Source organism: Chiloscyllium plagiosum, chromosome 1, assembly GCF_004010195.1.
Source record: "Chiloscyllium plagiosum isolate BGI_BamShark_2017 chromosome 1, ASM401019v2, whole genome shotgun sequence".
In the NCBI taxonomy this organism is placed as follows: domain Eukaryota; kingdom Metazoa; phylum Chordata; class Chondrichthyes; order Orectolobiformes; family Hemiscylliidae; genus Chiloscyllium; species Chiloscyllium plagiosum.
Genome location: NC_057710.1, coordinates 56,732,827 through 56,746,917, shown reverse-complemented (window position 1 = coordinate 56,746,917; position 14,091 = coordinate 56,732,827). Strand labels below are relative to the sequence as shown.

Here is a 14,091-nt window from a genome sequence, read left to right as displayed (position 1 = left end):
CTTCAGGCACTCTGCCTGTATTCCTGATGAAGGGCTTTTGCCCGAAACGTCGATTTTCCTGCTCCTCGGATGCTGCCTGAACTGCTGTGCTTTTCCAGCACCACTCTACTCCAGAATCTGGTTTCCAGCATCTGCAGCCATTGTTTTTATCTCATCAACATTCATGCCTTTTCATTTGATCTGTTGGCTGTGGTATCACTTAACTAAGTCCTTAACACGCTGCTTCCACTGTATATCATGCAAGTAACTCTGGTGTTATAATTTAACCACATCAGCACCTCAGTTTTTGGTGCCTTTCATGCTCCTGCTCTTCTTCTATACTTGTCAGTGAGCCATAGTATTGGTTCCCTGGATGGATGATAATGGTAGACTGGGGGCAATTGCCAAGCAATGAGGTTAGAGGTTGTGGTTGAATAATGAGGTTAGAGGTTGTGGTTGAATCTGTGTCACTGCTGATGGCTCACAGCACCTCACTGATGACAAGTTTCAAGCTCCTACATCTGCTCTGAGCCCATTGCATTTAGCATTGTGGTAGTACCAAACAACAATGGAGGATGTCCTCACTGGGAAAGGGAATGACAGTATAATGATAACAGGCTTTCGTTTATGCTCCACACTTGGAGGTTTTGAATGGAAGGAGGATAGCCTCTCATTGCCTATCCAGTCTATTCCTGAACTATCTGAAATCCATGTGACAGGAGTGGTGCCAATGTCAGATCTTCTGCCCTAGTTTGAATGAGCACCACACAGTCCTTTGGTGACAAAGTCACTCATTCATACTTAGAATATGTGCCACCATGTAGCATAATTGATCAAATGCTTATGATTTTAAGGCAATGATTATTTTCAACAGCCAAGATTATTGAGAAATTATAATTTCTGACATACCTTACAGAGATCAATGATAAAGCTTTCATAACCATGGTATGTGCTAGAAGAATTTGCATAGCCACTGTGATACGCTGAAGAGCAAAAACTCTTTCCTGGGTATCCCGGAGAGATGCAGCTTGTTCACCCAAAGTCAGTTTGGTGTTTGTTTTCTCATCAGACCTATTTAAACCTAACAGAGGAAAATGGTACAAATGGTATAAAAGCAAGGAAGTGGTGCTAAAGCTCTACAAATGATTGGTCAGACCAGATTTGGAGTATTGTGTTCAGTTGTGAACATCTTATTTAAGAAAGAATGTTAAAGCCCTAGAAAGTGCACAAAGATAATTTATTAGAATGGTCCCAAGAATGACCGATTTTAGATAACAGGAACACTTACAGAAATTGGGTTTTCTCTGCTCCAAGGAAAATAACAGGTGACCTTATTGAAGTGCTCAAAATTACAAAATTTTGACAAAGCAAAGGAAGATATTGTATTTCCATTTGTTGGTATGCCAGTAACTAGGGGTCACAACTTCAACGTTATGAGCAAGAGAACTAGGGGGTGAGAGGAGAAACTTCCTGTACTCAGAATTGCTGGAATTTGGAATGCGTTGGTTGGGAGAGTGGTGGAGGTGGATTCCATAGGAGGTTTCAAAAGAGAGCTGGATATATATTTGAAATTGATGAATGTAGAGGACTACAGAGATAGGGCTGGAAAACGAGTCTAGCTGGCTAGCTTTTTTCAGAGCTGGTACAAATATGATGGGTTGAATGACCTCCTTTTGTACTGTAAAATTCTATGATTCTACTGACAGATCTTATTTCATGACGAAGTATACTGAAGAAAAACAAAGAAAAACAAAATTCTGAGTCAATTTTTCTGCAGAATAGGCAAAGCCTTATTCAGGTTCCTTCTATTTATTTATTCTAGCCATAAAACTGGCAGGAAATGTTCAAGATGACAATTCACACATGGTGACATCAGGGTGAAACCTTTGAGCGATTATGTGCAGTATTGGTGACCTTTTTTTTTAAACTGGAATCAGTTGAGAGGAGGTTGAGCATTGAAAAGTGAGCACTATTTTATGAGGAAAGGTTAGATAGGCTAGAATCGTATCCACTGGAGTTTAGAAGAGTGATTAAGAGGCAATTTTATTGAAGCATACAAGATATTGAGAGGACTTGCAAGGGTAGATGTCAAGAGAGTGGCAGAATCTAGAACTAGGGGTCATCATTCAAAAATAAGAAGTCATTCAACCATAACACGAGGTAAACTTTTTCTCAGAGGGTGATAAGTTTTGAACTCACTGCCTCAAAAGGCGACTAAAGCAGAGTCGTTGAATATTTTTAATACAGGGCTGAATAGATTCTTGGTAAACAAAGATGCGAAAAGTTATCGGGGGTAGACGGGACTGTGGAGTTGTGGTTACAATGAGATCTTGCAGAATGGCTATCCAGATCTGAAGGGCAGAACAGAGTTGTCTAATCATATCTATTCACTACTGAGCAGGTTGCATGCAGCTTTCATGGCCAGTAGCGAGCAGTGTCACAGGAACTTTTCTGTTTGATTTAGGGGAGTTTGGGAGTGAAAAGACTAGAGGGAAGTCCAGTATTCTAAGTAGCTCTTTTGGTCCACTTCAGAACATAAACAATTCATTATATTAAAATGTTATGAATTAATGCCAAAAATTCATTTTTTAAAAATAGGTAACAATTGCACTCTTATTTTTATATGATCTTGCATTGGTACACACCATGTTTTAGTAAAAAAGCATGTCAGAGACTTCCTGACCACTCCATATGTGTAATCAGCAGGGGTTTAAAAAAAACAAGTTGCAGCAAGTCAGCCATTTTTTGTATCTCCCTGTGGCCTTTATTTGATGCCTAGATCCTACATTAACTTGATAAATACAGGTTACGTTACCATTTTATCAGGTGTTTTATTGATAGTAATACCATGACACCTTCATGCACTTATCACTTTCATAATAAATTTGAAAACATGGCTGAAGTTACCTTTCTTTAAAAGCATTTCATGTGTGTTATCAGTGGCAACTGATGCCCCAAGAGGATCCTGTTCTGGAAATTGAACTGGATCTGGAATCAATTTGCTGTCATTTAACCCAAGTGGTTCAGCTAATGAAGCAAAATCTTCCTGTCCTGTAAGCCGCTCGTTTCCTTCTGAATCTAATATGTCCCAGTCCTCTGTGAAACAAAAATATATAAACAGCAAAGTTTTATACATCTACATCTTGAAGAAAATTTAAAAGCTTGCTTTTCACTGATCAATCAACAAAATGTCCATAAACCCAACATTTAGCCCTAATGAGTAATGTTAAAACTTACCCAGGTATGTCCAGTCCACAAAAAAAGGACAGGTCCAGCATAGCCAACAATGACAATGATATTAAGTTGCACCTACTCAACAATAGCTTAATGCTCAGTTTCAGCTCGGTTGAGCCAAATGAACACATTACAGCCTTCATCCAAAAGGGCACTCAAGAGGGTAAATAGGGTGATTGCTCCTGACACCAAAAGCAACATTTGCCAGCTGAGGCACTGAGGAACGTCAGCAAAACTGCAGTTAGTGGGAACTGGGTAAGTCTCTATAGTACTACTTAACACAAAAGAAATGTGCTTGTGATTCGTGGAATTCAATCATCTCTGCCACAGGAAATCAGTGCAGGAGCTTTTCATAGCTGATTATCTTCAGCTGCTTTATGACAGACTTTCCCTGTGTCATAAAGGTCTGTGGTGGTGTTGAAAATTGGGGGCCCCTTAAACCTCAGCATTCCACGTTTGGTATTTCTTGCTTAGCAGGAGACCTAACCTAACTGCGACATCTGTAACTAGCCTTCTGCAAATGTAAACAAATCTCTAATAAAAATCATCAAGGCCTTGGCTCACATCAAAAATTTATTAGGCCATCCTACTCCATTATCAATGCAGTGAATTGAAAATAAGGAGGTTTTAGCCTTAGAAGGAAAGAAATCCAATCTTCAAATGGAGATGGACAAGGGGAAAGCAGGTATTTGACTCACAATGGGTTAGACAGGTGTTTGACATAGCACTGATGGCCAACCAGACTAAATAAGTTATATTAACAGGGACAGGAGAGGAGGAAAGGGCAATAAGATCCAGGGAGAGAAGATACACCTTCTCCTTAGGAAAGGCCAACAGCTCCTCCATCAGCCCAATGGAAGAACAAAAACTGTTGATACTAAGACACTGAAGACCAAGCTTTTATATTATCTTCCAATGTTTCTTGCAACACCTGCATTGTGTGCAGTTTTGGTCTCCTTACCTAAGAGAATATATAACTGCCATAGATGAAGTGCAGTGAAGGTTCACCAGCTTGATTTGTGGGATGGCAGGTTTGTTGAGGAGAGATTGGGTTGACTGCGCTAATATTCACTGGAGTTTAGAAGTAGGAGAGGGATGTCATTGAAACAAATAGAATTCTCACAGAGCTTGACAAATTAGATGAGATTAAATTAGATTAGATTAGATTCCCTACAGTATGGAAACAGGCCCTTCGGCCCAACAAGTCCACACCGACCGTCCGAAGAGTAAACGACACCAGGCCCACTCCCCTCCATTTACCTGACTAATGCACCTAACACTATGGGCAATTTAGCATGGTCAATTCACCTAACCTGCATATCCTTGGATTATGGGAGGAAACTGGAGCACCTGAAGGAAACCAAAGCAGACAGGGGGAGAATGTGCAAACTCTACATAGACAGTCACCCAAGGCGGGAATCTAACCCAGGTCCCTCGTGTATGAAGCAGCAGCGCTAACCCGAGCCACTGTGCCGCCCGCACCACTGAGCCACCGAGTTGCCCAAATGAGAGTTGACATTTTCCTGGTCTGGGGATCTAGAACAGGAAATCAAGGTGTCAGGACATGGGTTATGTTAGTTTGATGAGGAGATATTACTCACCAAGTGATGAACCTATGAAATTCTCTCCCCCGTAATGCTTTGGATTCCACGTCACTGTATATGTTCAGGATAGCTAAAGGTGTCAGGGTGTATGGGGTTGGAGCAGAAGTAGGGTATTGAGATGGAAGATCAGCCATGATCATGATGAATGGCAGAGCAGGCTTGATGGGCTAAACAGCATACTCCTGCTTAAATTCTCTATATTTCTATGCTTCCAAACCCACAAATGCTATCACTTAACAAGGACAAGGGCAACAAATACATGGGAATCTCTCACCTGCATGCTCAGCTCCAAGCTACACTATCATAGTGCTTTTATTGTAGGTTTGACATTTAGCCAAAAATATGGTTCAGTAGAGAAATATATTAAAATCAGTAACTGTGTTCAGAAAACTCACTATTAAGAATAAAAGAATGATTTACAGTTGTTATAGCCTTAATTTAGATGCTGTAAATTAGAGCTACAGAGACAGAGCTATAGTGGAAACATGGCTTTGTTCTGTTGCAAAATCTACGTACCTTCAGGCGTATTTTCATGCTTGTTGATTAAATCAGGCGCTAATCCTTTGGTTTTGCTGAGGAGATGTGGAGGGAGGGAAGAAATATGTTCATGAGATTGATAAGAACTGGATAACATTTTTAACAGGTTTTGAGAAAATTCAAAATGTATTTGTTGCACATGAAAAATAGTTTGTGACTATTTTCTCCTGCCATTCGTTTTTAAAAAAAATATAATTACAGCTTAAATCAAATCCATTTTACTGAATTGTAACAGAATCTCCAAAATGATCAAATTAATTGATACGAATGCCACAACTGTTCCTGTTCCAATAATTTGTTGTCAAACTGCTGGAGACATATTATTAGAACAAGTATTTTGTGGAACTCTTTCTGACATCATGTTTATTAATTTCTAATCTACATATTGTCATTAATGTTTATTCTAGAAATAGACTGTCAGCTAGAGTCAAAAGACTATACTTAGCAGGCCTTAATTCAATACATTACATGTAAATACATAATTCGTAATAATATAATGGAAATGCTGCAATGTTGGAAATATCAATCAGACTTTTCCTCAAATAACAGCATAAGAGTTCTTGTTGCATTCCTCTCAAACATTTGATCAACTTAAAATCATCAAAAAAAGAACTGGTAACTATCAAATTAAGTATACAATGTGGAAACTCAGGGCAGAGAGCAGTTCTAGTTGTTTAAATACTAACCACAAATGTGATAAATTGGTTGTGCAGTACTTTGATATGCTGAGAATATGGAAGTTGCTAAATAACCACTAAATGTTTCCTATAAAAGGATACATTTATGAATCTGTGATCTTGCCTTGCAGCTTTGTATGCTGGATAACATATTTTGAATTCATGTGTGAATTTGCTATCCATTAACTTTAACAGTCAAAACACTCGATTGCAGTGGTATCCAGAAGGTGAGTGGTTGGGAGTTGAACATCAGGCACCCCACCATCCATATTGGCTCTTTCTGCCTTATTATGGGCAGTTTAATCCTAATCTGAGAGATAGGGAGGGAATTCTGTGGAACTCATGCAGCAGAAGTCTGTGGAGACCAAATCATTTAGCATTTTTAAGATAGAGGTTCATGATAGAAGGAAATCAAAGGTTACAGAATGCAGGCAAATGGGGTGCAGAAACATCAACCATGATTGAAAAGGAGGAGCACACTCGATGGGTTGAATGGCCTAATTCTGCTCCTTAATCATGAGGAACGTGGCTAGGGTGAATAGGCAAGGACTCTTCCCCAGGATGGGGGGAGTCCAAAACTAGAAGGCATAGGTTAATGGTAAGAGGGGTAAGATTTATAAAGGACCTGAGGGGCAACTTTTTCCACACAGAGGGTGGTGCTTGTATGAAATGAACTGCCAAAGGAAGTGGTGGGGCCAGGTATAATGACAACATTTAAAAGGCATTTGGATGAGTGCATGAATAGGAAGAGTTTAGAAAGCATATGGTGTTTTGGCTTTCATTAACGGGGGATCAAGTTTAAGAGCTGCAAGGTTTTGCTACAGCTCTACAAGTCCCTGGCGAGACCACATTAGGAATATTGTGTCCAGTCCTGGTCTCCCTACTATAGGGAAGATATGGAGGCTTTGGAGAGGGTGCAAATAAAGTTAACCAGGATGCTGCCTGGACTGGAGGGCTTGCCTTATGAAGGGAGGTTCTCTGGAGCGCGGAGGAGAAGAGAGCGCGGAGGAGAAGAGAGCGCGGAGGAGAAGAGAGAGCGCGGAGGAGAAGAGAGAGCGCGGAGGAGAAGAGAGAGCGGAGGAGAAGAGAGAGGGGCGCGCGCGCGAGGGCGAGACAGGGAGAGGGCGCGCGCGCGAGGGCGAGACAGGGAGAGGGCGCGCGCGCGAGGGCGAGACAGGGAGAGGGCGCGCGCGCGAGGGCGAGACAGGGAGAGGGCGCGCGCGCGAGGGCGAGACAGGGAGAGGGCGCGCGCGCGAGGGCGAGACAGGGAGAGGGCGCGCGCGCGAGGGCGAGACAGGGAGAGGGCGCGCGCGCGAGGGCGAGACAGGGAGAGGGCGCGCGCGCGAGGGCGAGACAGGGAGAGGGCGCGCGCGCGAGGGCGAGACAGGGAGAGGGCGCGCGCGCGAGGGCGAGACAGGGAGAGGGCGCGCGCGCGAGGGCGAGACAGGGAGAGGGCGCGCGCGCGAGGGCGAGACAGGGAGAGGGCGCGCGCGCGAGGGCGAGACAGGGAGAGGGCGCGCGCGCGAGGGCGAGACAGGGAGAGGGCGCGCGCGCGAGGGCGAGACAGGGAGAGGGCGCGCGCGCGAGGGCGAGACAGGGAGAGGGCGCGCGCGCGAGGGCGAGACAGGGAGAGGGCGCGCGCGCGAGGGCGAGACAGGGAGAGGGCGCGCGCGCGAGGGCGAGACAGGGAGAGGGCGCGCGCGCGAGGGCGAGACAGGGAGAGGGCGCGCGCGCGAGGGCGAGACAGGGAGAGGGCGCGCGCGCGAGGGCGAGACAGGGAGAGGGCGCGCGCGCGAGGGCGAGACAGGGAGAGGGCGCGCGCGCGAGGGCGAGACAGGGAGAGGGCGCGCGCGCGAGGGCGAGACAGGGAGAGGGCGCGCGCGCGAGGGCGAGACAGGGAGAGGGCGCGCGCGCGAGGGCGAGACAGGGAGAGGGCGCGCGCGCGAGGGCGAGACAGGGAGAGGGCGCGCGCGCGAGGGCGAGACAGGGAGAGGGCGCGCGCGCGAGGGCGAGACAGGGAGAGGGCGCGCGCGCGAGGGCGAGACAGGGAGAGGGCGCGCGCGCGAGGGCGAGACAGGGAGAGGGCGCGCGCGCGAGGGCGAGACAGGGAGAGGGCGCGCGCGCGAGGGCGAGACAGGGAGAGGGCGCGCGCGCGAGGGCGAGACAGGGAGAGGGCGCGCGCGCGAGGGCGAGACAGGGAGAGGGCGCGCGCGCGAGGGCGAGACAGGGAGAGGGCGCGCGCGCGAGGGCGAGACAGGGAGAGGGCGCGCGCGCGAGGGCGAGACAGGGAGAGGGCGCGCGCGCGAGGGCGAGACAGGGAGAGGGCGCGCGCGCGAGGGCGAGACAGGGAGAGGGCGCGCGCGCGAGGGCGAGACAGGGAGAGGGCGCGCGCGCGAGGGCGAGACAGGGAGAGGGCGCGCGCGCGAGGGCGAGACAGGGAGAGGGCGCGCGCGCGAGGGCGAGACAGGGAGAGGGCGCGCGCGCGAGGGCGAGACAGGGAGAGGGCGCGCGCGCGAGGGCGAGACAGGGAGAGGGCGCGCGCGCGAGGGCGAGACAGGGAGAGGGCGCGCGCGCGAGGGCGAGACAGGGAGAGGGCGCGCGCGCGAGGGCGAGACAGGGAGAGGGCGCGCGCGCGAGGGCGAGACAGGGAGAGGGCGCGCGCGCGAGGGCGAGACAGGGAGAGGGCGCGCGCGCGAGGGCGAGACAGGGAGAGGGCGCGCGCGCGAGGGCGAGACAGGGAGAGGGCGCGCGCGCGAGGGCGAGACAGGGAGAGGGCGCGCGCGCGAGGGCGAGACAGGGAGAGGGCGCGCGCGCGAGGGCGAGACAGGGAGAGGGCGCGCGCGCGAGGGCGAGACAGGGAGAGGGCGCGCGCGCGAGGGCGAGACAGGGAGAGGGCGCGCGCGCGAGGGCGAGACAGGGAGAGGGCGCGCGCGCGAGGGCGAGACAGGGAGAGGGCGCGCGCGCGAGGGCGAGACAGGGAGAGGGCGCGCGCGCGAGGGCGAGACAGGGAGAGGGCGCGCGCGCGAGGGCGAGACAGGGAGAGGGCGCGCGCGCGAGGGCGAGACAGGGAGAGGGCGCGCGCGCGAGGGCGAGACAGGGAGAGGGCGCGCGCGCGAGGGCGAGACAGGGAGAGGGCGCGCGCGCGAGGGCGAGACAGGGAGAGGGCGCGCGCGCGAGGGCGAGACAGGGAGAGGGCGCGCGCGCGAGGGCGAGACAGGGAGAGGGCGCGCGCGCGAGGGCGAGACAGGGAGAGGGCGCGCGCGCGAGGGCGAGACAGGGAGAGGGCGCGCGCGCGAGGGCGAGACAGGGAGAGGGCGCGCGCGCGAGGGCGAGACAGGGAGAGGGCGCGCGCGCGAGGGCGAGACAGGGAGAGGGCGCGCGCGCGAGGGCGAGACAGGGAGAGGGCGCGCGCGCGAGGGCGAGACAGGGAGAGGGCGCGCGCGCGAGGGCGAGACAGGGAGAGGGCGCGCGCGCGAGGGCGAGACAGGGAGAGGGCGCGCGCGCGAGGGCGAGACAGGGAGAGGGCGCGCGCGCGAGGGCGAGACAGGGAGAGGGCGCGCGCGCGAGGGCGAGACAGGGAGAGGGCGCGCGCGCGAGGGCGAGACAGGGAGAGGGCGCGCGCGCGAGGGCGAGACAGGGAGAGGGCGCGCGCGCGAGGGCGAGACAGGGAGAGGGCGCGCGCGCGAGGGCGAGACAGGGAGAGGGCGCGCGCGCGAGGGCGAGACAGGGAGAGGGCGCGCGCGCGAGGGCGAGACAGGGAGAGGGCGCGCGCGCGAGGGCGAGACAGGGAGAGGGCGCGCGCGCGAGGGCGAGACAGGGAGAGGGCGCGCGCGCGAGGGCGAGACAGGGAGAGGGCGCGCGCGCGAGGGCGAGACAGGGAGAGGGCGCGCGCGCGAGGGCGAGACAGGGAGAGGGCGCGCGCGCGAGGGCGAGACAGGGAGAGGGCGCGCGCGCGAGGGCGAGACAGGGAGAGGGCGCGCGCGCGAGGGCGAGACAGGGAGAGGGCGCGCGCGCGAGGGCGAGACAGGGAGAGGGCGCGCGCGCGAGGGCGAGACAGGGAGAGGGCGCGCGCGCGAGGGCGAGACAGGGAGAGGGCGCGCGCGCGAGGGCGAGACAGGGAGAGGGCGCGCGCGCGAGGGCGAGACAGGGAGAGGGCGCGCGCGCGAGGGCGAGACAGGGAGAGGGCGCGCGCGCGAGGGCGAGACAGGGAGAGGGCGCGCGCGCGAGGGCGAGACAGGGAGAGGGCGCGCGCGCGAGGGCGAGACAGGGAGAGGGCGCGCGCGCGAGGGCGAGACAGGGAGAGGGCGCGCGCGCGAGGGCGAGACAGGGAGAGGGCGCGCGCGCGAGGGCGAGACAGGGAGAGGGCGCGCGCGCGAGGGCGAGACAGGGAGAGGGCGCGCGCGCGAGGGCGAGACAGGGAGAGGGCGCGCGCGCGAGGGCGAGACAGGGAGAGGGCGCGCGCGCGAGGGCGAGACAGGGAGAGGGCGCGCGCGCGAGGGCGAGACAGGGAGAGGGCGCGCGCGCGAGGGCGAGACAGGGAGAGGGCGCGCGCGCGAGGGCGAGACAGGGAGAGGGCGCGCGCGCGAGGGCGAGACAGGGAGAGGGCGCGCGCGCGAGGGCGAGACAGGGAGAGGGCGCGCGCGCGAGGGCGAGACAGGGAGAGGGCGCGCGCGCGAGGGCGAGACAGGGAGAGGGCGCGCGCGCGAGGGCGAGACAGGGAGAGGGCGCGCGCGCGAGGGCGAGACAGGGAGAGGGCGCGCGCGCGAGGGCGAGACAGGGAGAGGGCGCGCGCGCGAGGGCGAGACAGGGAGAGGGCGCGCGCGCGAGGGCGAGACAGGGAGAGGGCGCGCGCGCGAGGGCGAGACAGGGAGAGGGCGCGCGCGCGAGGGCGAGACAGGGAGAGGGCGCGCGCGCGAGGGCGAGACAGGGAGAGGGCGCGCGCGCGAGGGCGAGACAGGGAGAGGGCGCGCGCGCGAGGGCGAGACAGGGAGAGGGCGCGCGCGCGAGGGCGAGACAGGGAGAGGGCGCGCGCGCGAGGGCGAGACAGGGAGAGGGCGCGCGCGCGAGGGCGAGACAGGGAGAGGGCGCGCGCGCGAGGGCGAGACAGGGAGAGGGCGCGCGCGCGAGGGCGAGACAGGGAGAGGGCGCGCGCGCGAGGGCGAGACAGGGAGAGGGCGCGCGCGCGAGGGCGAGACAGGGAGAGGGCGCGCGCGCGAGGGCGAGACAGGGAGAGGGCGCGCGCGCGAGGGCGAGACAGGGAGAGGGCGCGCGCGCGAGGGCGAGACAGGGAGAGGGCGCGCGCGCGAGGGCGAGACAGGGAGAGGGCGCGCGCGCGAGGGCGAGACAGGGAGAGGGCGCGCGCGCGAGGGCGAGACAGGGAGAGGGCGCGCGCGCGAGGGCGAGACAGGGAGAGGGCGCGCGCGCGAGGGCGAGACAGGGAGAGGGCGCGCGCGCGAGGGCGAGACAGGGAGAGGGCGCGCGCGCGAGGGCGAGACAGGGAGAGGGCGCGCGCGCGAGGGCGAGACAGGGAGAGGGCGCGCGCGCGAGGGCGAGACAGGGAGAGGGCGCGCGCGCGAGGGCGAGACAGGGAGAGGGCGCGCGCGCGAGGGCGAGACAGGGAGAGGGCGCGCGCGCGAGGGCGAGACAGGGAGAGGGCGCGCGCGCGAGGGCGAGACAGGGAGAGGGCGCGCGCGCGAGGGCGAGACAGGGAGAGGGCGCGCGCGCGAGGGCGAGACAGGGAGAGGGCGCGCGCGCGAGGGCGAGACAGGGAGAGGGCGCGCGCGCGAGGGCGAGACAGGGAGAGGGCGCGCGCGCGAGGGCGAGACAGGGAGAGGGCGCGCGCGCGAGGGCGAGACAGGGAGAGGGCGCGCGCGCGAGGGCGAGACAGGGAGAGGGCGCGCGCGCGAGGGCGAGACAGGGAGAGGGCGCGCGCGCGAGGGCGAGACAGGGAGAGGGCGCGCGCGCGAGGGCGAGACAGGGAGAGGGCGCGCGCGCGAGGGCGAGACAGGGAGAGGGCGCGCGCGCGAGGGCGAGACAGGGAGAGGGCGCGCGCGCGAGGGCGAGACAGGGAGAGGGCGCGCGCGCGAGGGCGAGACAGGGAGAGGGCGCGCGCGCGAGGGCGAGACAGGGAGAGGGCGCGCGCGCGAGGGCGAGACAGGGAGAGGGCGCGCGCGCGAGGGCGAGACAGGGAGAGGGCGCGCGCGCGAGGGCGAGACAGGGAGAGGGCGCGCGCGCGAGGGCGAGACAGGGAGAGGGCGCGCGCGCGAGGGCGAGACAGGGAGAGGGCGCGCGCGCGAGGGCGAGACAGGGAGAGGGCGCGCGCGCGAGGGCGAGACAGGGAGAGGGCGCGCGCGCGAGGGCGAGACAGGGAGAGGGCGCGCGCGCGAGGGCGAGACAGGGAGAGGGCGCGCGCGCGAGGGCGAGACAGGGAGAGGGCGCGCGCGCGAGGGCGAGACAGGGAGAGGGCGCGCGCGCGAGGGCGAGACAGGGAGAGGGCGCGCGCGCGAGGGCGAGACAGGGAGAGGGCGCGCGCGCGAGGGCGAGACAGGGAGAGGGCGCGCGCGCGAGGGCGAGACAGGGAGAGGGCGCGCGCGCGAGGGCGAGACAGGGAGAGGGCGCGCGCGCGAGGGCGAGACAGGGAGAGGGCGCGCGCGCGAGGGCGAGACAGGGAGAGGGCGCGCGCGCGAGGGCGAGACAGGGAGAGGGCGCGCGCGCGAGGGCGAGACAGGGAGAGGGCGCGCGCGCGAGGGCGAGACAGGGAGAGGGCGCGCGCGCGAGGGCGAGACAGGGAGAGGGCGCGCGCGCGAGGGCGAGACAGGGAGAGGGCGCGCGCGCGAGGGCGAGACAGGGAGAGGGCGCGCGCGCGAGGGCGAGACAGGGAGAGGGCGCGCGCGCGAGGGCGAGACAGGGAGAGGGCGCGCGCGCGAGGGCGAGACAGGGAGAGGGCGCGCGCGCGAGGGCGAGACAGGGAGAGGGCGCGCGCGCGAGGGCGAGACAGGGAGAGGGCGCGCGCGCGAGGGCGAGACAGGGAGAGGGCGCGCGCGCGAGGGCGAGACAGGGAGAGGGCGCGCGCGCGAGGGCGAGACAGGGAGAGGGCGCGCGCGCGAGGGCGAGACAGGGAGAGGGCGCGCGCGCGAGGGCGAGACAGGGAGAGGGCGCGCGCGCGAGGGCGAGACAGGGAGAGGGCGCGCGCGCGAGGGCGAGACAGGGAGAGGGCGCGCGCGCGAGGGCGAGACAGGGAGAGGGCGCGCGCGCGAGGGCGAGACAGGGAGAGGGCGCGCGCGAGGGCGAGACAGGGAGAGGGAGAGCGAGAGAGAGAGAGAGAGCGCGAGAGCGAGAGAGAGCGAGCGCGAGAGAGAGAGAGCGCGAGAGAGAGAGAGCGCGAGAGCGAGAGAGATGACCTGATCGAGGTATACAAGATAACAAGAGGAATGGACAAAGTCAGTAGCCAGAGACTTTTCCCCAGGGCTGGATTGACTGGTATGAGGGGTCATAGTTGCAAGATATTAGGAGAAAGGTATAGAGGGGACTTCAGAGGAAGGTTCTTTACGGAGAGAGTTGTGAATGCATGGCCAGCAGTGGTGGAAGCAGAGTCATTAGGGACATTTAAGCGACTGCTGGACATGCACATGGATAGCAGTGAGTTGAGGGGTGCGTAGGTTAAGTTATTTTATTTTACATTAGGATTAACCCTCGGCACAATATCGTGGGCCAAAGGGCCTATTCTGTGCTTACTTTTCTATGCTCTATTTAGAGGGATATGGGGGAAATGCTGGCAAATGGGACTAGGTCAGATTGGGATATCTGGTCAGCATGGACAAATTTGACCAAAGGGTCTGTTTGTGCTGTACGACTCTATGACTCTACAACTTTATAAGTAAATGAGATCACAGAAACACCACAAATTATACACTTAAGCTTGGACTCAGATTAACTAAAACTAGCATCGAGTAGCAGACATTCAACTCAAAGAAGAAAATCAGGAAGAAGCAAGAATGCAGTCAACAGAACATTTAGGAGATAGTGCCACAATCAACTGGAATTCATGAATCTGTTTTCCA

At 58.0% G+C, this 14,091-nt stretch overlaps 1 protein-coding gene across 3 annotated transcripts in view; it reads right to left on the bottom strand.

Moving 5' to 3' along the window:
* Positions 1 to 14,091, bottom strand: part of LOC122548398 (probable E3 ubiquitin-protein ligase HERC1) — a 349,687-nt gene that overhangs the window by 90,546 nt on the left and 245,050 nt on the right. For all 3 annotated transcript variants that reach the window (XM_043687001.1, XM_043686981.1, XM_043686991.1), the window contains exons 46-48: positions 5,334 to 5,389; positions 2,887 to 3,075; positions 889 to 1,060 (exon numbers count right to left, since the gene is read on the bottom strand). In XM_043687001.1, the coding sequence (XP_043542936.1) occupies positions 889 to 1,060; positions 2,887 to 3,075; positions 5,334 to 5,389 (417 nt within the window). The remainder of the gene's footprint in view (positions 1 to 888; positions 1,061 to 2,886; positions 3,076 to 5,333; positions 5,390 to 14,091) is intronic.